Source organism: Takifugu rubripes, chromosome 4, assembly GCF_901000725.2.
Source record: "Takifugu rubripes chromosome 4, fTakRub1.2, whole genome shotgun sequence".
Classification (NCBI taxonomy): Eukaryota; Metazoa; Chordata; class Actinopteri; order Tetraodontiformes; family Tetraodontidae; genus Takifugu; species Takifugu rubripes.
The window spans coordinates 6,129,986-6,152,800 of NC_042288.1; the positions used below are offsets into that span (position 1 = coordinate 6,129,986).

A 22,815-nucleotide genomic window follows, 5' to 3' on the forward strand; every position below is an offset into this window, starting at 1 on the left:
TGCAGACAAATATAGCTCACACACAACCCTCTGCCGTGCCCTTTGACCTCCTGTTAGTTTTGACTGCAGTTTGGTCCCTTGTCGTGGGTGGGAGCCGTCAGCGTGAGACAATGGAATTCTGACATGCTCCGGGTACCAGAGGTGACCCTAAAGTGACCCAAATAATTACAGTGATATTATTAAACTGTGGTTTTACAGCAGATAGTGTAATCAGCTGTCAGCAGCAGGTCGCACACGGCTCAAAGAAAGTGATTTATTATGCACAAGGCAATTTGTTCAGAGAGGTGAAGCCAGAAACTAAAACAAAAAAAGATTGATTAACTTTATGCAAATAGTGGTTTTGTATTCCTAATACATTAACTTTTTTGTCTGTGTTTAAACCTCATTTCCATGCATCATTAAAGCTTTTATTCTTTTGAATAATACTTTCCTCTGAGTGTCTGACAGTAGAGATAGATAAACCAAAACGCCACCTCGTGAGACACAGCTGTCCTTTAATAAAAAGACGTGAGCTGCTGGAGACTTGTCACTGCTCAGAGTTTACAGTTGGGTCCTAAGTGTTGATTTCCCACAGTCTGGCTGTCGTCTCCAAGCTGGTGTTGTGTGGGTACAGCTGAAGTGGGCAGACTAGCATTGGGTCAGTGATGCTTTTCAGAACCCAGACGTCCTCTCCTCAATGGGCACCAAGTCATCTGGGCATTAACATCAGGACCTATTGTCCTCTTCTTGACATTGTGTCCTTCCCCTGCTCCCAGTCTGTTTGTGTCTGCCTGTGTTACAGCTGTCACCTCCACCCAACTACCTCACTTCCTTGTTTGCTTTACCACTCACTTTTCCTGTGAACTGATATCTGTGGTAAAATAAACCAATCGCAACCCTCTCACCTTTCAAGTCAAATAAACTTCGCACCTCTGTTTAACCTCAGAAGAACAATAAACTTTAAACATACGTACACCCATCCTGGTTTTCAGTCACAGAGATGTTGCTTTTTTATTGTTATTCCTGAAAAAGAGAGAAAAAAGTCATGTACGGCGAGAGAACTGGTGACGTACGTCTGTCGTTGAAGGTCAGATGATGTGATTGGAAAGTTGCAGCCTCCACACAGGCCAGTTGGACGGATGTGAGGGATTATGCTGAACCTGCAGTTTATTGTTGCTTTTTAGTCAAATTACTCTACTCTGGGAAAATGGGTACACACACCCACACACCCACACCCACACACACACACACACACACACCGTAATAGATTTTTTTTTGCACTTGTGGGCTAGAAGCAGGTCTAAAATTGTTCTTTGTTTGAAATGATTAAACGTGTCCAGTTTGGTTCTTTGGTCTCTGTTTCTGTGTTCAGTCAAACTTAACTTGGACGTGAACTTGAGTCCAGTAAGTTTTCTGCACTTTTCTGCATCCATATGCTCAAAATGGGCTCGTAATGGTTCCCACAACAGGAACAAAACACAGATTTGATTACTGTACCTTCTGCCTTCTTTGAGGGAACCGTGTGGTGGTTCCCTGTACCTCAGGGTGTTCTGCATTCCTCTCAGTTCTCCCTTCGATCACAGGCCGAGGCGAAAACCCACACTGTAAACAAAGAGGAGGAGCATCTTACTCATGCAAATTGTTTTTTCCCTTCGTCCTGATTTATGTGAACAAAAGAAAATAAATAGCTGGCAGCTTTATCTGCAGCTGCCATCATAAGAATCTATTCTAACCTGACTCTCCCTCTTCCTCCCAGTTTGTTTCTCGACCAGTACAGAGCCTGCCTGGTTGATGCTATAAGGAGATTGCTACAACCCACTGTAAGTGTGTGTGTGTCTGTGTGTCTGTGTGTGTGTATGTCTACTGTAGGTCTCTGCTTCTCCCCCTCCCCTAATTCATCACCTACTCTTCTTGATCATAATTAGGCCTCACCCCTGTACACATTAATAGTCTGATTAATATCTTGTAATGCTTTAATGTTTATTGAAAACTTGAATGTGACGCTCTGATCTCTGCCACCCCCTCCTCCCCCCGCCTCTTAATCATAAAGCCGGCCCAACCTCTCCCTTTTGGCCCCTCGATAAGACCCCATGCTGTGACAGCCAAAGTAAATGAGGGGAAAAAATCAGAAAGGATGGAACAGATAGAGCTGAGGTTTCTATTCATCTGGGGGAGAGGGCTGCTTTTATTGGGTACAGAAGCCCGACGGGTACAAAAACAGAAAAGACATCACTATCAGAAGATAACCCTTCTTGATCATATTTAATTAAACTCTCAACACAAAACTCTTTGTTGGATTAAATATGCATCATTTCTTGTGGGATGTGGCAGAAATATTGATTATATTGCCGATAGTTTGCCCAGTTGCTGCCCAGTTGTGGCTGACCTGGGTGTGGATGGCAGGTCCCTGAGCTGCCGTGGTGGACCGGCAGACGTGACGTCTGTCCACAGCTGTACATCTGGGTGTTACGACGGATGTCGCCCTTTCTTTAATCCACCGGAGATAAATCCTGAGCTAATACAGTCTGAGCGTTGGCCATCAGATGCCGATGCAACAACAGGCTTTGCCAAATATTTAATAATTCACTAAGCTGATTAAGCAATTAACAAAGCAATTAGTTCTCCCATCTAATGGCACTAATTTGTTTTTTCCTGGCAAAGGTGGTCCCTCTGGTGGCCTATATCCTTTAATCAGCTGATATACTGGGGGAATTCTGTTTGTTAGCTTTTGATGGTTTTTGGGACTGCGTTCCATCACTGATGGATCATCTGGAAATGGACTCATCCTGCTGTTTTCTCTCCTGTTCTGTTGGCATCCCTCTTTGTCCCATTTAATCCAGAAATATATGATCAACGCAGTGTACAATTGGAAAATTTGGATTAAAAAAAACCCATTTATAATTCATACATGCATTTAAGATAATTAATTTATTAATTGTGATTCATTGAGCAAATAGTTGGAAAATATGTGTGAAAAACCCATAAGTGTATTATCTTTCATAACTGTATCCAGGGCATGGCGCTGGTGTTTGCCCCGCAGCGGGGCAGAACCCTGAGCCTGTTCTGTCAGCTGGCCCAGCAGGCAGGACTGGATGTCGCTCAGCAGCAGCAGTATGATGCTCAGGTCATGGATGTGCACCTAAAGGTATGAAACCCTCCCAGAGAATGAGCCCAACTCAACAAAAACTACAGAAAAATGTGAAAATGAATGAGGACAGTGTTTAGTGTTTAATTTAGTTTTTAAACTGTTTGCAAGTACAGAAGAGAATAAGCAGGGCGTCGATTATGTGGGTGTAAATCTGCTGATATACCCTAAATATGCAGAATATCTTGTATGGTCATCTATATAAAGACAACCTGATTTGACATTTTGTGGCATCTCGTAACTCACACTAAAGCTAAAACAAGCTGCCTTAAAGCATCACGGTGAGAGCAAAAAGAGCATTGACAAGAGAAAAAGGAGTGACAGGAAATCACAAGAAGGCAGTGTTGGGAAAAAAGTGGTGTCCAGCTGTTAACTCCATTACACACACAGTTCCAAAGAACAGGACAGCAAGGAATGGGCTAAATTGGTGCACACATGTTCACTTACACTAGTGGAACAATCGGACTGACTGGCCATTAAAGTGCCTGTTAAATTGGCCTGCACCTCAGCAAGGAAAATGTCGCTTCTGCTCTCCTTAACATCACAGCACCTTGCACATTCTATATCGCAATCTGGCTTTGTGACAGGCTCACTATTCTTGGCATAAATGTTCCGATTCCTGTTGAGCAGGTCAGGCATTGCAATATCTTGGACTTCTGCAGCCTTGTCTATGTTTATGGTCCAAAAGTATTAAAACCATACATGTTTATTTAACATTCAAGTCTCTTTTCAGACGTTTTATTACATGGACATGAGGTAAAATGGGATTTTCAAGCCTTGTATGCCCACTGTGAGTGGTGTTCAGGAAAGCTCAGAGAAAAAGTAGGAGCAACAGCAGCAAAGAAGAAGAAAAAACTAATGTCAGTCAGATTAAGGTGGATGCTACAGTCTCATAAATTTAAAATAAATAGAACTCAATTTGGAAAGGCTGTGGAGATAATTGATAGGACTACAACACCTCATAATACAGAGTATGAATAAACCTAATGGGAAGCACCTCAGCTGTTTGGGAAAATTGCCACTCAGGTCTATTTAAGTGATGAGAGTAGCTTGACAACAGCACCTTTACAGTGATAATGGTGGTAGGAAAAAAAATCACACTCAAATTATATTTCCTTTCTTCCTTCCCTCAGTATGCTGGGGGTCCCACCAGTTTCTGTGGAAATGCATACTTTTCTCTCCCTCTCTCTCTCTCTCTCTCTGTCTCTCTCTCTCTCACACACACACACACACACACACACACACACACACACACACACACACACACACACACACACACACACACACAGCAGTGGGGTCAGGGGATGCATGCGAATAGGAGGAGGGCTGAAGGCTGAAGTGTCCCCTCACATCTGAAGGTGATTAAGTCTCTTCGTCTTATCTTCTGATGAACACTCTGGACATTCCCTGCGTGATCGTCCGCGCGTGTGTATGTATGTACGGCAGTAATGCATGTTTCACTCTGATATCATCACACAGGGGTGTGTGTTTGTGTGTAATGTCTGGCCAACGTGGTGTCTGAGTGATGCCTGGTCTGTGTGGGATTGTGATAGAGCTGTTTTGTGTGTGTATGTGTGTGTGTGAGAGAGAGAGAGAGAGAGAGGGAGAGAGAGAAGAATGGTCAGACATACATCTAAATGAGCAGCTGCTACTCATTTGCACTAGAGATTATTTTTCTTTGGCTGTACAGTGGGTGGATCAGAACGCAAGGAGAGACACAAATCAGGGAAGTCGCTGGAAATGTCGCCTCTTGAAGTAATAAAATAACTACCAGAAAATGTGCAATGATTTAATGAATCTGAGTCAGATTCAGAATAGTTATTTTATTATTTATTTCTAATATATTAATATTAGTATGAATTTAATTTGAATTTGGGCATGTTTGATTGATTGTTTTATCTAAAGTTTCATAAATTTCTTTGGTAAAGGGGCGATACTGTACATGTACTAACAGGCTTTCAAATCACAACTGTCACTTTTTTTGTGTCACTTTTTAAATGTGCTTGTTGGATAATCATGCTTTAAGAATGTGCACACATTTCAGGTCATATAATTGCAGGAAAATACTTTAAAATGTATATATATATTCATTTTGTGGGCTCATTTGGGCTTTCCATGTGTGTGATTAAGGCTCCGTTAAGTTCTCATGCTCCCACAAATCTCTGTTTTCTCCAGCTGGCATGAATGCTATTAAATCAACATAACCCTGTTTGTTTGCGTCTATTCTGGCATCCCGGTGCCAGAGTCAACACGTCAGATTTTTTTATTTTGTTTGGAATATATTGCCCGCTTTAAGTGTGTGTGTGTGTGTGTGTGTGTGTGTGTGCGTGCGTGTGGGGTGATAGAGACGGAAGAAGCGAGAGTGTTTTTACTGATTCTTTAGAAACCATCTCTAGACCCCCACCTCGCTTCTCTGCAGTTTACCAAACAGTTGCACACTTTTGCCTTCTGATGCAAACACACAAGAGGCAGCTTTTCTGCAGGCCCTGTGTGTGTACGTGTGTGTGTGTGTGTCGTGTGCTGGGACGGGCAGACAGGGCTTGCGCGTTATCCTCTTATCCCCACTGTTGTGGAGTAGAGAGGCAAGCAGCTGGAGGGACTGCAAGCAGCCTGATAATGCCAGCGCTATTTTCTAACCCGCCATCTTAATCTTGTTACTCAAATGGTTGTGAAGAGAGAGTCATGAATTTTAATTTCTCACTCACACTCTCTCTCTCTCTCACACACACACACACACACACACGCGCGCACACACACAGCAGCAGCATGTGTGTACATGTGTCTATCCAGCGTCTCTTTCACATGCATACATAGTATCCCCAATGTGTCCATGCACTCACACTCTTCCCTCCTCCTCCTCTCAGGGTTGCTCCTTTACCCCCCCCCCCCCCCCCAGCTGCCTCCCCCTTTCTCCAACATCTCTTCCTTAACCCTCCTCCCTCTCCCTACTATCTTCCTATTTCCTACACCACCAACCACTTCTCTGTTTATTCAAGCCTGTCCCTCTATCCCTTCCTCTACTCGTCTCTCCATCCAACCAGTCGCTCATTCTCTGTTTCCTAATCCTGCTGAGGGAGACCCGAGCGTCCACTTCATCCCTCCTCTCAGAACCCGCTCTTCTCTCTCTTACCCCTGTCGGCCATTTCTCCAGGCTGTAGGACCAGGGGTGGACAGGTAGAGACAAGGAAGTACCTAAAATAAACAACTTGCACCTTAAAGCCGAAAACAGAGAAGACTTTGGGGCAGCGAGGACGAGGTGGGAGCTGGGGGATGTCGGGTTGAGAGCCGATTTAGCCAGCCACCCATGAAGCTGATTAGGCAGCCTACGATCAGGAGGAACAGCTTTGCTTGTTAAACTTTTCACCTCTGCGAGCTCTCAGCCCTCACCGTGTTAAGGCCCCCTCCATCCCTCTCTCTCCATCCCTCTCTCTCCCTCCCTCCGTCTATCGCTTCCTTGCTCCTTCCGCCTGGCAGCATTTGAATGTGAATGCTGGCTGTGGTCCCTGCAGCAGGCTTAGCACAGCGGGGCAGACAGCTGCCCCTCCACACCCAACCAACTACCCCCTGGGCCCCCCCCCTCTCTTTCCACCTCTCTCTCCCCCTCTGTCTCTCTCTCTGGTGGTCCCAGGTTTACCACAGACTCCCTCCAGAAGCAGTGGCTACAGGAAGATAACACACATGAAGGAAACTGGGGAATAGTGGGAGGAACCCGAAGTAGTTTCATCATTTAGTATAAAAGGGGAGGAAGAAGAGCAGGGTGGTGTAGACATGAAGTTCTCCAACATACAGTCACAGTTTCTCACTAACCCATGAACTTGGCCAGACTCGGAGCCAGCCGATTATCTGGTGTATGCCAAAAGTGCTAAGTCTGCTTAAAAGGTCACCGAATGGCCATGACATGAACGCCCTGCGAAGCCCTGACCAGAGCGCTCTGGACCTGGACTGGTCACCTATCTGACTGGTAAAAACCTTTTCAGCTATGCAGTAAAGATTCCTGCATCTGTGTGGGTTCCCACCTGACGGTAACTGCGACACAGATGTGGCCACACTTCCTTGAAATAATAACTGGCTGAACCTTGGACCTGTAACCACTTTCAGTGATTTCTTGGATTGTTCTATCCAATACTGCTTCTTCCAGATCAATGCTGAGCTTAATGGACTCTCCCAATGTGACATCCAGCAGGTGGAGGTCATGTTAAAGTACCTGTAAAGGCGACTGAAGCGTTCACTCATAAAACTGATCAGTTGTTTGTCAGGAGTCTGCAGAACAGCCGTTTCAGATGCACTGAATAGACTTCTTGTTGATTCTTTGTGAATGACTGCAGCGCCGCTCTCATCCATGTTTGCTCCTGGCTGTCACGTGTGTTTCAGATGCTAAGGCAAGGAAAGGAAGTGTACGACGACAACATCCACTATCCCCTCCTCGTCACTCTGACCAAAGGAGCTCAGCTCATCAGCCAGGCTCAGTAAACCAAAGTAAGAGTTTTCACAGGTCTTCACGCCACGATGCCTTGTGCTTTTTGGAGATTGGCGATGCATTGGTGCCAGAGCTGATGTGTTCCGGCAGTGAGGCAGCGCGATAAAAGGTCTCAAAGTTTAGCCGAACTGGCCAAAGAGCTCCATCAACCGACCTTTTTACAACTATTCGCTGAGCTGCTCCAACTTTGAATCAACTGGCCCTCTTCAGAATGTTTTAATTGACGATCACTTATTACCACTGACCCGACTGACTAGTTATTGCTGTCTTCTTGCACCGCTTTATTTGAATTTTTTTTTTTTTCCAATAATCCATCTTGTCAGTCATTTGTAAGTTTATTATATTTTGCTCCGTCACCTCTGGACGCATTAGTTTAGTCAGCTGGTCCAAATATTAACCCATATTATTATCCCAGCATTTAATCCAGCTGTAATTTATAAACTATCTCAGAATACGGAGCTGCCTGTTCCGTCTCACGCTTTTCTTTTCTTTCCTCAGTTAATCAATTCTAATTTAACCCAGTCTGAGGTCGACATTTATAACATTTGTTCATTTCTCACAGTAGCAAATTAACACATGAAGCTATTTTCATGCAAAGGTGCAGTTTTTAGGGTCCAGGAGCAGCACATATCAGCTTCTACAGCAACATCACCATGGATATAGGCAGTTCACTGTAGGTTACCTGATATCATTTAACGTTGTGCAACATGGTCTTGAGAGTTTTACGGCAGCACTGTTTTATCCTTGAAGTGTTTCTCTGCTTTTTGTTTCATTCACATTTAAAAATAATGTGTCTCCAGAAATTAAGAGCAATTTCTTTTTTTTAATTACTGAAAAAAGTACATGAAGTTTGCTTGTGAAGCTGCTGCGAACACTCGTGTTGGTTAGCTGTTTGCTGCCTTTAATTTTGGGGTAACGTTTGTGCTCCAGATCGGCTGTGATGTAACATTGTCACGTGACCACGCCTCACTGTGAAGCCCACTGACTGATGTTCTGTCTTCTCTCCTGAGAATCAAAAACATTTTGCCCTTTCAGCCCCCAGTTATCATCATTACTGGTGCTTTTCATTTATTCATCATGTTTTCAGCGATTTGAATTGAACGTTTCCAGATTGCCGTGTGCAGCGTGTTCACCACACACATGTCTGATGACTAAAGGAAGAATGGTGTTTCTGAATATTTACAGGAGAATGTGTGTCAGATCTGCAACACTGAGTTGAACGTCACCTTTATTTATGTAATTTTGTTTAGCTAATTTGGAGAAAAAAATTTAAAATGTTTTTTTCTCCTATATTTTCATATCAACAGATAGAAATAAAATAAGAATAATAAATATTTTGAAGTGTCTGTTCAGAGTAATTATTTTTCTTCTGTGTTATTGTGTTGAATTTTGATGTCTAAGTACATCTTTGTGGATTTAATAGAAGATGTTTTCTTCAAGAGAGTTTAGAAAAGAAGAAATGCACAATATACACTAATGCAGCTCAATATTATGTTTTTAAATTCACAAATGTTGGACAACAAAACCAAAATCATAAAAATTTTCATGAAATTGAGTTTTGTTCATTAAATTTCAGTGTTAAATAAAATAAAGTTGCCTTTAAGTCCCAGTCGGTGGTGGCCTATTTCAAACACAATGGCTTCTTGCAGGTTAAGCTGCTTCCAGACAAGGTAACACACACACACACACACACACACACACACGCACACACACACACACACACACGTGCATATAAAGCCATGTATACAGTCTATCCTTCCAAAGAAAAGAGAAGGATAAAGGAAGGAGGGTGGGCAGCTAATCCTGCAGACTCACTCTTCTGGTTATCAGGCAGAAAGAGGGCGGGAGAGTGAGCAGAAAGGATGGAGCAGCGAGACCTTCTGATCTGTCTTTTGATATTTGAAAGAGGTCTGATACGCTGAAAACAGAGAGAGAGAGAGAACACAGGAGGAGGACGAGAAACTGCAAGAAGGAAAGAGGAAGTGAGACAGCTGGAAATAAGAGGAGAGCAGAGCGAAACAGCAGGGAAAAGCTGCAGCCCCGAAAGAAAAGAGAAGTTGACTGAGACACTGAGATTGACTGGCCTAGTGAGTGATCGAACAGAGCACTGAGAGACAGAGTGCTCCTGGCTCGACACAAGGGCCCCATTAACTTGACCACTTGCCCTTTGCACACAAAGGCAGGGCCGGCCCACTGCCCCTCCCACCCAATTATCCACGATTAGGCTCAGTGTACTGTGTCAAGATGGAGAGGGAAGAAGAAAGAGCAGAGGGGGAGAGAGGCGAGCATGGGGGAGGAAGAAGGGGGAGAGCGAGTACTGGAAAGAACTGAAGGGCTGATGAAGAAGGATGACAGAAATGCTGTAAATGTGGAAAGTTTTGAAATACCTGAGTCAGGGGCCCTCATGGATTTACAGTTAAAAACCCAAACACAGTACTTTCTGTCACATGTTTCTGGATGCAACACTGACAAAAATAATTAAAATGGCTAAATACATCTTGGTTTGAAGTCGCTGAACTCTGGAACGAGCTACCGACCAATGCAATGCTCAGTCCTCACCACAAGAGGCAGCAGCGAGGACCACGATTGCAAATGGGTTTTTAAACTTGTAGCTGTCGACAGGCGAGATTAAAATAAAATGTTTCTTTTACATAAGTAACAAATTACCTCCAGTAAGATCACGCCCAGTAGAGTTAAATATCTAGTTTTACAAAGAATGACTTTGAAGAAGCAAAATCCTGCAGCTGGAGGTGAGCTTGAAACACGTCGGTCAGGCTGCTCCAGTATTCGTTTCATTTTCTTGACCGCTTTATCCCTTTTGGGGTTGGTGGCAGGGGGCTGAAGTCTATCCCAGCTGCATACAGGCCAAGCCAGGGTAGACCCCAGACGAGTCACCAGTTCATCACAGTTGTGTGTTCGGTACCTTGCTCAAGGGTACCTCGGCATTGCTCTGAAGCTGTTCTGTCAGCATCCCCTACCAGAACACCCTTCAGTTTTGGTCCACATTGGGCTTTGAACCAGCCCCCAACGGACTGAGCTACCACCATCTCTCTGCTACAGCAACAAAATGCATTAAAACACAATACTGTCATAAAACACACACTCAGCACGCGCACACACATCAGTCTCAGCCGTAGACATGTTGCACTCGACACATTGGTACTGTGTGTTAGTGTGTGTGTGTGTGAGAGAGAGGGAACCTGACAGACTTGCGATACGTGAGATACATTGATGTGTGTACCATATACGTGTGCACACATCTGACAACATTTTTTCACATCCCCAACTATTTTGTGCCCTCACCCCCAATCTTTTTGCTAAAAATGTCTAAAACCTTTCAGGCCTTTTCGTCTCTCTACTCCTCCTCAGAGCAAATTGAGAAGAGCTTTTTAAATGATCCGCTCATTATCGGTAGTGGAGTCACTTTGGTTTTTCAGCTCTGTCTGTGTGCCTTCCTGCCCCCCCTCCCCTCACTCCCCTTTCCCACCCTCTTTATCTCTCCCAGGTTTTTAAGGGGCTCTTTTTTTTTGCTACGCCCCCCCCCCCCCCCCCCCCCCCCACACACACACACACTTACACACAGATACACACATACACACACTTCTCCCTCCAGAATGGCTTTTTCGTCCGTTTGTTTGTGCTCATGAAGTGGAATGCCGCAAAGTCTCTAAGAGCATTTTTTTCCTTAAAAAAAGAAAATTCAAAGCCATCACATCTGAGTTGAGGTGGTTGAGATGGAGCCATCCCCATTCCTCCCACACACCACTGATGGTGGCCCTGATGGGAATATTTCCTATTACAGAAGAAGACATTTAGTGATAAAAAAAGTTTTTGAGAGAGAACTTCATTGAAGAAAATGCTTTTATTCAACAGGTTTAGGAAATGATAATCAGTTGCCTGTTGACATTAATCTCTGGACTCCATGCTCGTGTTTATCCCCCTTCACCTGCCCAATGCCTCCTTCTATTAAAGCTCTCCATCGGCAGATGCCAGAGTCAAAGTTCACCCTCCAGCTTATTTGCTGATTAACTGGAGAAGGCAGGGGTCATCATGGGCGCTGCTGTGTACATACACACATTTGCACATTACAGTAATGCTTACACATGCGCTTAAAGCAACCGGTTGCTAATTAAGGGGTCCACGTTGATGATGAAAGCCCTCAACTTTCTCCTGATTAGGTCAGGCAGGAGAAAAAGGAAGACGGCAAACAGACTGAGACATATGAAATGATACAAGTAGTTGGTGTTGAGAGTCTTCAGCAGTGACAGTCTCTTGCGGCGGTGTTTGTCTGACGGCTAACGTCGGCGCCATTGTTCACATGTGACTCTTGGTTAATCAGCCTGAGCAGCGACGAGGTGGGAGACAAATCTTTAAACCTGCCAAAGCCGATCTGTTTTCAGTGAGGAAATTTCAGTTTAATGGTGCTCTGTCTGCGCCACTTATTTTATTACAAAGCCCCTTCGATTTGTTTCATCCTGTTTTCCAGATGTGTTTATTGTGCTTGAGAGGACTTTTCTCTCTTTTCTTTAATGGAACTAAATCTCAGATGAGTCAAGGTAAAAACTACTCAGACATGGACCTATTGATTACACCTGCAGTTTGTGTTAGTAAAGCAGAACTCTGGTCCGTTGTCTTCCATCCATCCATGGTACTAGCCTGAATCCTCCCAGTTATGATTGATTACCTTCCTGTGTCTTCTCTCCACCCTAATGTCCTTCCATCCTTTCCACCCTCTTTAACTGCCCTATATGCCTGTAGTCGCCAGGGCAACAGCTCTAACCTGCCGACCCATGTTCCCGTGGGCCAGAGGGGCCATTAGGGGCCTGTCAACAAGCCTCTCTTCCTGCTACAAGTGGTGCTGGCAGGATGGAGAGGGCCCTCGTCTCTGCTTTGAAGGTCAACGAGGCCGCAGCTCGGCACTCTGCCAGTGACTCTTGGGCCCCTCCGCTGCCACACCAGTACGGCGAAAGACAGACCACAACAAACCACACACATGATTTTATTTTCAGTCAGGCTCTGAGTGCGCGCCCTGGATGTAACATTGAGTTTGCTGCTCCATTTTCAGCCATCCACTGATAAAATCAGGAAATTGTTTCAAAATGTCCTTAGTCACTAAGTGTTGTGTGACACACACACGCACACACGCACGCACACGCACACGCACACACACACACACACACACACACACACACACACACATATATATATCCATAGTTTCTGGCTTTTGGGTCTGGGGGAAGTAAATGCTCCAGGAGCCCCTTGTCTGCATCCTCAGAGGGAAATGTGAATACATTTTGTCCACTCCAATCTGTGACAAAAAGGCATTTAGCCTCAGTAATCTGGTGAGGGTTTCAATGCATACACTCATCATTTCCAATCTACAGTAACGCGCACATGCATCCATACGGTCACAAGGACTTTGGTGCAATTAACCTTTAGCTCATTCGGTGCAAGAGTCGTAATGACAACTTTGTCCCAGAGTGTTTGTGAATGTGTATTTACACTGGTGTGTGTGTGTGTGTGTGTGTGTGTGTGTGTGTGTTTGTGTGTGTGTGTGTGTGGGAGGGAAAGAGAGAGAGAGACAGTTTCTGAAAGGCTATGAGTGCAGCCACTTCCGCCGATTAGCTGTCAAGAGTTTGGTAGCCTTGAGTTGTCGGGGTCTATTTTTTTTAAATAAAGGGAGCTAAGTATGTTCTGGAAATATTGGAAGCCCCCAAAATATTTGGCTTTATCCAGAAGTGCCAGCTAATTGTGCCAGCTAATACTCTACATGCTGAACTGGTTTGTCATTTTTGTGTCCGTTTCTTGGTGACAGCAGACGTGCAGTTCAGCTATTCATTAATTTATCTGTTTCAATTGGCAGTAAATGAAGCTGTACATATGTACCTTTATGTGCTTTACATGTATGTGCATGTGGCCATATTGATGCTTTTCTGTGCACATGAGACAAGAGCTCTCTTCCCTGCAGTGTAGCCGTTGTAACATGCCTGTGTCGGCTCAGAGTCATGCGGCGTGCTGTTGTGCGCCACTAACTCACACAGCTCTATTAATTAGCTGTTTGATGCTGTTAATTGGGCTCCCACTGCTGCACTAATTGATAACGCCATCGCTATTGACAACATGAAACACAAACGCAGTGAAGTCTCTCATCGACAACCTATTCAAGCAGCAGAGAGAGCGAGGATGGAAATCAGGAGAAAGTGAAGGGTGAGAGTCAGCAGCAAAAGGCCTTGGGAGGAGTGGAAAGAGACAAAGAGAGATGAGGTGGTAAAGTACAGCCAAGACAGCATGTTAAGCATTTTTATATGCTTTACAATGCAGCTTCAAAGCTGTTCTCCATATTGATTACTCTTTCTGTATTCACAAATTGTAGCTTACTGTCACAAACAACGCTCTGCTTTTAGTCTTCTGTTGGATGAAAATGTAAATGCAATCTCATGTGTCAACACGTAGTAATAGCAATATCATCTTTCTATTTCTCTGTGATCTGCATCGCTCCCCACCCCTCACCTCTCTAATGGCAGTGTTCAGCTATTCATTGAAATGTCTGTTATCTTATATAGCATGTGGTTTTACCTGTCACTGACTCTGAGATGCTAATGCTAACTGTCTGAAGTCAAAACAGTATTGTATCAGCAGTCACATATTCATTTTTCATGAGATGGAAGCTTTACATCAGGCTTTTATTTATTAGTATTTTAGTTTTCTCTGATGTGCAGCACTTTGCAGCTTTTTGACACATCCAGAAACTTTACTTTTGATGTGTTTGTTTTTTCTTTCATTCTTTTTTTGCAGACCTCTCTGAAGGTTGGTTTGTTACTATTCAAAAATTACTACAGGAACCTTCCCAGGAGGAGATGCTTGGTACGCTTTTACAGCTTTCATTGCCATCAGCCAGTGATTAGATGGTGGTGTTGGAGTGTGTTGCATGTCATGATTGATGAGCGATCAGCAGTAATCCTTCTGAGCTGCTGGAAGGCCACATAAATGATGACTAAGTGTGTTCAGGATAGTCTGTGCAATATCAAAGACAAGCCATTGACAGTGCATACTCAACACACATTTGAATAACAATACTAAAGCCATTTGACGCTACCCCCCCTTGGCATATTTGTATTTGTATTTAGCACTTGCTTCGCATGCTGACATCATCAACACTGGATGTGACGATAATAGAATCAGTGTTTAGCTATGAGCAGGCTGCTATTTGCAGCTTTACAAAAAGTGTGGATGTGGACCTGTCCTTTTCCATTTAATTTTAGATGTATTTTGGCTAGCTCGGAGTATATGTGGGTGCTCGTGTGCATGTGAATACACACCACCAGCAGGTGCAGCAGGGCCTTTAATGGTAGTAGGATTGGCAAATTACAGCTCATACTAGACCAGTATCTACACACACATTCACAGGGAGCACTCTGTACGTCTGGACACACACCTGTTACCAACCTAATGGTGTTCAACGCAGCACCTCCGACTGTGCAGCACAGACGCAGACATTCGGTGAGGCTTTTTCATCCATTTGCTTAAGAAGAGTACTCTAACTCTCTCAGCCGGTGCATGGCCTTCCTATTCTCTTGCTATTAAATGTGTTTCCTTTACAGGCAATCGCTGCTCGGAATTCGGGAACCTTTTCATACAGTTTTCACTAATAGTCAAAGAGACCGGTTTCTAAAGTCAAGTATGCATTGTCCACACCAGTAAACAAGTCACCTGATACTGGGAAAATGAAAGCATATAGTTGGGAATGTTCACCAGTTTGGAGGTAACAGTTCAGTCAGTAGAACACTCGATGTTAGATACACCGTTCTTTTGGTGACACAAGGACAAACAACAGTTTCTGCCCAGCTCTCCCATTGTTCCTGAGAGACTCATAAACCAGCCTTGACCTGACAAAATGGCGTCGCACAACATGAAAGACAACTTCCTGTATTTGGCCCTAGTGGCCAATTGTGGCCTTCTGTCATACATCAAACAAAGCTCTATAGGAAATCTCCCCACGGAGACAATAACAACCTTGCTGGCTTTGATTTAGCCCGAGAGAGTCCACTGTACAAACACCACACGCAAAGCTGTGTATATGCAGGCTAAAGGCTACTTTAAACCGGATGGAGGCGTTTTATTATGTTGGGTGTAGGACTTTAGATGCTGCGTGAACTTCCTGACAGCAGACAGAATGTTTCCTATGTTTCTGTATTCGCAGACCTGCGTCCACCGGGCTACACTTTGATTTAGTTGAATCGTCGTCACGTAATATCCGACCGTTTCTGTTGTTTACGTTATTAATAAAACAACAAATTAACCTGCAGTAATAAAAAGAAACTGGACTGATGACGTTCCAGCAAACTTGTCTTGACATTCTGCTTGCAATTATAGGATGGAATAATCAAACCGGATGATTTTAACCTTTGCCTGCCGTGATTTAATATTTCCCCCAGGAGAATCCGCACAGGCTTAATGAACTTCCAATTTAAGTGGACAAATTAAACACTCATCCCTTTTATTCTGTCTTTGTACAGGTGATGGAAAGGCAACTTTCCCCCATCCAAACCCCTCACTTATCCCCATTCTTCCCACCCCCCGTCCTCGTCCGTCCGTATCCCGTCCTTTCTATGACATCGGTGCAAATAGCAAGCATTCACAGAATAGCAGAGAAGGAGACGGGAGAAAAGGCAGCGCTCTGGGGCTCTTTGTGGAAAGAAATCATGTCGAAAAATAGAGCCAGAGAGATAGAAAAGGAGAAAGAGAGAGTGAGGGAGCAAGTAAAAGAGAGAGAGCCTGTCACAGACCTCAATGGCAGCATTATGTAAATGGCTGACATCCCCTGATGTAAAGCTGAATAGAGAGACATTAATGTCTTGTGTATATTTAAAAAGCCTGGGCCCAACTCCTCAGGATTGCGAGCGGCAGATCCCGTAATCATGTTGACGAAGTAATGGCAGAGAATTAGTTGTCCATTAAAAGTGTATTATGCACCATGCTGGCACATGAAATTACTCTCAAATAGTGGAATGGCTGAGGGGGAGTGATGAGAGAGCAAAAGAGAGATGGAGGAAAGTGGGAGGAGGACATTGATGGATAGTTTATGTGTGTGCGTCTGTGCGAGCGTGTGTTCGGAGACCAAGTACAGACATGAACGTGAGCCGGCGTGTATGAATTCCCCTCCTCTGACAAGGGGAGGCAGGTGATTGACATCTTTATACTTTGAGGAATCAAAGCAGTGTGAGAGTGTGTGGATGGCTGCACAGCGGGACCTGAAAGATTCTAATGAGGTTATAGAGGGCTGGGTGTCACACACACTGATTTGAATGTGCACAGCCGGCACACAAGTATAGATGTGACATGTTAAAAGTCTGAGGGACGCTCGTAATAGGATAATAAAATGAAAGAAAAGAAATGTGTGAGCAGATAGAGTCTCTTTCTCTGCCGCCATCGCTGTCATTGTGCTTCTGCGTCACATCAGCCCTGACTGACAGCAAGAATATTAATATCACGTGATATTAAAGCGAAATATTCTCTAATTCCAAAATCAAACATAGAATTCTACTGTTCTGTCGCGGCATCTCCTCTCGCTACCGCGTCTGTTCCTGTCATGACTGTCAGATTCCCGGGTGTCCTCGTCAGTCCTCGTGTGTGGCAGTTTGGAGTTTATTGTCATAAACTCGTAAAATTGTTAAAAACATCCCTCCCGGTAGCATGAAGATCACTTTTCCCTCAGTGTTTCCCCCACAGGGGTATTCAAAGAGCATGTCACAGACACAGAGGACTGGGTTTTTAGGTGCACACCAAATACAGTGAAGTTAAAATAAACATCTAAGTGATGGTTTGCCGTCCCACCTTCTTCCCTCCCTCCCTCCCTCCATCTGTCTTTCTTCCCTCCATTCTTCTCTGGTGTCTGAGGCGATAGAAATATAATTCAGATGTCATAACGCCCCATCTCGCTCTCGCCCTCTCCCCCATTTCTCTGTCTTTCTCCGTCCTTTTCTAGTCCGTCGTTCCTATTGTTCTGGCGGCTGCTCCTTTATCGAGCGAGACATCGCCGAGAGGGAGAAGAAAAGAAAGAGATGACATGCTTTCTCAGCCCATTGCGGCGCGTCCCCGGCTACAGTGGCTTGTCATTTGAGCGATAGAGGAGTGACAGCTTCCACTGTAGCGGGAACACCCCTGCACCATAATGGGACTGACTGGGCTGCCATAGACCTGTCTGTTTGCCTGTCAGTCAGAGCTATCCATCAGCTCCTTGTGACACCAACCTGTCTCCCTGCACTGCTCAGTTCCCTGGCCTTTTGTCTCTTTACCCTCGGCCTATCACAAACTTTTGTTCCGCACACCTCTGCTGTAGATATTTTTTCCTCCCTGAAGCTACATTTATCTGGCTGATTTCTACATGTTGCTCATCCCCCCCCCCCCCCCCCCCCCCCCCCCCCACACACACACACACACACACACGTGCCACCACTGAGCTGCCTCATCGTCTGTCAGATTACCCTCTGACCTGTTGATTGCTGTGGCATTTCTCTACTGACATATACAGCAATATGATCACCCCTCCCCCCCCACCACTCACCCTCCACGAAAAAGGTAAGGATTTTGTAGCAGAATGGAGCTGTTGAAAATGGTTTAAAAACCACAAATTTAATGGATCTCGTAAGTTTGCAAGGCTCTCATTTCTCATGTCTGAGCTCCAAAGTAGAGGCTCTGTTCAACATTACCTAACTGAGCGATTCTAAATGATTTTCGTCAGATGTTTTGCAATGCGGAGACAATGCTGAGAAGCTTTTAAATCACAGCTTTATTAATATGCTTCATTGTTTTCATTGTTGTAGCCATTTTATCCCTCCGAAGAGCTTTGAGGCTTTGATTCACTCAAAGCAACAGAGAAGTGTAGGGCTGGAGTGGAGGGGGGGCCATTATTGTCAAATAATAAAGGAAATTTCTTGTCAACCAAAGCAGCAATTCTGAAAAAAATGGCAGACGTCTCCATAGAAGATCAGTTCCAGCAGCGAAGCTGCTCAGACTGTCGTTTTCTCCATTTGTATTGAGAAACTGTGTTTTACTCCAGCAGGTGAGAGGTGTCAGATGCACCTGAGAAGGTTTAACCATAACTGTGATCAAAGGATCTACTTTGTCAAAAAGGCTGCATATAGAGAAATATACCTTTTTGATTCTAACTATATAATGATTGTTTCCATGGAAATGTGAAAGGTTTGAATTCATAGAGGCACAAAGCGGCCAAGTCGACCTCTACTGTTGCCCTCATATTCCACTCATGCAACCTGCCCAGGCCCACTTCCTTTTATTCTGGTCAACCATTTTTTGCGGGTCTTCATTCTCTCTCTTAAAATTACACACACACACACACACACACACACTGAGGAGTGGGGGTACCTTTTGGGTTAGAGAAGTCATGGTCCTCTGCATTTGTTTCTGCATGTGTGTTTTCCGCGGTAGAGGAGATGGGGAGAGACGAGCAGCAGAACTTCCTCTTTATGCTGTTTTGTTTTCTCTTGTGTTGCTCGATGGAGGAGCACAACAAAAAAGGAGGAACCCAAACTATTTGTCTGCCCTTTCTTCCTTCCGTCTCATTGCCCCCCCTCTGTTCACTGACTTATTATAGGAGCCTGTTGAATGGACAGAAACTGCCTGGAGGGCGAAGAGAGCCGCACTGACAGACGTGCCACAGTGTGGAGATGTTTGTCCAACAGAGAAAGAGGAAGAGAGAAAGAAAGATGGAGTCAGGACCACCTGAGAGTCACCCTGGCTCTGTCTGCCATTCTCCTCCTTTTCCTCTTCATTGGCAGAGGATCTCCATTCAGCCCAGGCCACTGACAAAGATGTCCTGTGTGCATTTAGGAGAAAGCCGTCAGTGTCTCAACAACAGCCTGGCTGCTTTGCTCCAGTCGATTCAGTCAGAGTGTGCGGGTGCATAGAACACGCTGAAAACGGCCAAGGTTGCAGTTGCAGTTGTACGTACTTTAGAGAGTCATTCAACACGGTTTAAATCGCACAATGGCCAAGCTCAAGTTCTGCTTCCGTGGCGTGCATTTTTGGAGATAGAATGTTAACACACACTGTTGCCGGGAAGCTGCAGTAAAATATTGTGTCAGAAAAAATGCACACTTCTTCCCTCCACAGACAACATTGAGTTTTGTTGTTGGCTTCAGATTCAGGATATTTAACACCTTTAACGATGTTGTGACCATCACATTAACAGGAAGTTTAAGAAAATCCCATTAAAAGCATCTTTATTTGTTGTATTTCATCCAACTTTGCTCCTCCATCTAGAATGTTAAGCAGTAACTCTCCCTTTTGTCCTTTTCTACGCTCTTTGGTGCAGATCCAGCACAAGAGACCTGGATTTGTATCTTTAGCAAACGGTCCTTTTCATATGATTTTTATTCCTCCTCATGATGCTGAGCGATAATCTGATCACCGTTTATCTCATAGCTATGTTGAAATCTGAAATGCTTCAAAGGTTTAACTTTAAATTGGTCTCTGCATCTGTATTAGGCCTTCTTTCACACAATGAACATCATTGTCCCTCAAGGTGAGAGCTGTTCTTTGTCCTTGACTTCCTTCTGAAATGCATTGTTTGTGTATTGTTCTGAATACATCTCAACCACATGTTTTCCCCCAAACATTTTTCTTATTATCATACTTGGCTTTCTTTCCTGGAAGGAAAAAAACAACCTTCTTTATCTGAGTCCAATGTTTTGACTCAGCCTTTATAGGTTGCCTTCTACCAATTCCCCACCTATTCAGTGACTTGAGCACACTCTCAAGGCTCTTCAGGCAGCTGAAACACCTACAAACACAACAGCATCTCAAGTTGTTAAACATTGAATGTATGGATTTTTAACATAACCTGAAAATATGTTGCTCTGATAACCATAATGTTTGTGCGGGAGAGAACTGGGTCCGGTAGGAGCTTTATGTCCATAAAATATAAGAGGCTGTGTAAATTGTGGTGGGGCCACAACAGTCATTTTTTTAGTTTTTGTCTTCTGTAAACTGGCACTATATCTTACTTACAGAAATATCAGTGCTGTGCTAAAACTAATCCTTTAACAAAAAGATGAGATTAAAACATGATAATAAAATGAACAACAATGGTAGTTTTTATGATGGGATAAAGGTTTAATTAATCAAATATAAAATCTGTTATGAATAACTAATATTTCTGCTGTAACATATTAAATTATTATTATTTGTTTGCTGTTGTTAATCTTCTTCTACAGTGTAAAGTCTGGCTAACAGAGCAAGTAAACCCCATCATCAATTTCACAGGTTTTAAAACATTTTAGGGGATTTTGAGTCACAAAACACCCATTTCAGTCTCTTTAAATACTTGTTGCAGAGAACCTCCCATCCTAATAACTATTTTTTTTAATAACCGATCTAAGATTTGAAAACATTGGGAAGTCAGTGTAACTGAAATCTCCTTGTGCTCCAGTCCAGCTGTCTACGCACGTTGTCGTTTATCACCCCTTACTCTTCGCTCAGGCTTGTTTTCAATCTCCATTTCTCAGAATAACATTGAGTTTGCACACACGGTGTGTTGGCGGTACAGTGAGGAGGGAGAGAGAGACCCAGAGAGAGAGAGAGAAGCCTGAATCCCATTAATCTGCCACATATGGTGGATCTGCAAATGACAGATCCTTAATGGTAAACATTGATGGATAGCATTTGCTTGTTTCTATTGGAGAGCTGGATGGGTACACTTGTGATAAGTGCTCCATTGCTGAGAAGAGAGATGGTGTAAATGGGGCAGGAGAATACAACTAATAAAGCCCCCTCCCCACCTCTGCTCCTTAAGCTAGACCTTTTGTCCTACCTGCTATTCTCCGGCTGTGAAATTAGGCTGCACCCCCACCTCTTTCTGGTTGTGTCTTTCTTTATCCACCTCTTTCCTTTTGGGTGAACGGTTATGTGAAGAGGTTCATTACTGCTGCGGCTGGCCCTACTCAGGTATGGCTGCGTCTGTTCCCACTAAAGGCCCACAGCTCTCTCCCTCTGGCCCCACTGGCTCCCTGGAAAAGGGAAACATGGCACAAAAAGGTCCTGTTAGCACTTCCTATGAAATCATCATTTTTGTCTCGAGGTACAACGCTCCAATTACCCGACACTCAGATGATGCCGTACCCCCCACAACACAGCCCTGTGCTTCAGTGGATGGATCCGAGTGTCTTAGTCCTCACCAACATGCTATTCTTCAAGGGAGGGCCTGTGCTAGGTGGCTAATTAGCACTGAAGACACATTGCCTCCTTTTCTTCTTCTCAGTCTTATGCTTTTCTCCTCCTCATCTTGCCTCCTACGAGTGCATTTTATTTACCATTCATTCTTGGACAGTGCCCCCGGCTTCCTCTTACAGCCCTGCCCCGACATACTGTACACTATACAAGCAGCCCATCTTGAATCATGCAGGGCTCTGCTAAAATAAAAAGTGGAGACCCGGTAGAAGAGCTCTTCAAGGCTGGAGAAGCTACTTGGAGATCGGGGGGTCTGGATCTCGGTGTGAATGGTTGTCCTTCTGTCTGACGCTCTCATAGCCTTATTAAACATCTCCATGGCCACAGAGCCATAACAAGGAGTTTTTTTTCTCATTAGGTAAATATAGGAGTTCAGAAAAAGAAATTTGGGAATATAAAATATAGCAAACTAGTACAAAAAAAAGAATGTCTCAGATGTTGCGTTCGTGTCTCCATCCACAGAAAGTGTTAACTAAGCAATGTAATTATCGCAATATGATGCTAATGAATCTCTGCAATAAGGTTTTGTAATAATCTAATTGCTGCCCTTGTATGTTTGTGGAAATGCTTCAAACTGACCCCAGAACAGCGTTGACCTGGGTGGTCTCAGAGCAGTGTGAGACGTAAGGACAGTGAAAACGGAGCATAAGTGAATCAGGAAGAAGGGATAAGAATGTCTGCACAATAAGACGGGCCTGGAGAGGGGAAGACAAAGACCTCAGTCTGCTCTGCTCACTGACCCAGACCTGCACGTGTATGTCCTCCATTCAGCCATCCCTTTAAAAAGAGGATGAGTTGGAACAATGGAGACATGTCAAAGCCTCCACAGCAACATCTCATAAGGAGATTTATGGCAATACTGATTAATCGTCTGTCCATCCATCCATCCATCCATCCATCCATCCATCCATCCATCCATCCATCCATCCATCCATCCATCCATCCATCCATCCATCCATGTTATTCC

General features: G+C 44.2%; 1 protein-coding gene and 1 long non-coding RNA gene across 4 annotated transcripts in view; one reads left to right on the forward strand and one right to left on the reverse strand.

Annotated features, from left to right (window-relative positions):
- camkmt (calmodulin-lysine N-methyltransferase) overlaps nt 1–9,204 on the forward strand; it is a 61,198-nt gene extending 51,994 nt beyond the window's left edge. The window contains exons 9-12 of one of the 3 annotated variants that reach the window (XM_029835403.1): nt 1,736–1,799; nt 2,993–3,124; nt 7,496–7,600; nt 8,532–9,204. In XM_029835403.1, the coding sequence (XP_029691263.1) occupies nt 1,736–1,799; nt 2,993–3,124; nt 7,496–7,594 (295 nt within the window). In that variant the 3' untranslated portion in view covers nt 7,595–7,600; nt 8,532–9,204. Of the gene's footprint in view, nt 1–1,735; nt 1,800–2,992; nt 3,125–7,495 lie in introns of those variants that run through there. The other 2 variants (XM_029835402.1, XR_003888271.1) reach the window with 2 other exon arrangements.
- On the reverse strand, nt 954–21,593 carry LOC115249599 (uncharacterized). Its single transcript, XR_003888272.1, has 3 exons — nt 21,472–21,593; nt 1,477–1,581; nt 954–1,002 (listed from the first exon to the last, which is right to left on the reverse strand). It is a non-coding gene; the product is annotated as an uncharacterized lncRNA (long non-coding RNA).
- Between the last annotated feature and the right edge of the window lie 1,222 nt (nt 21,594–22,815).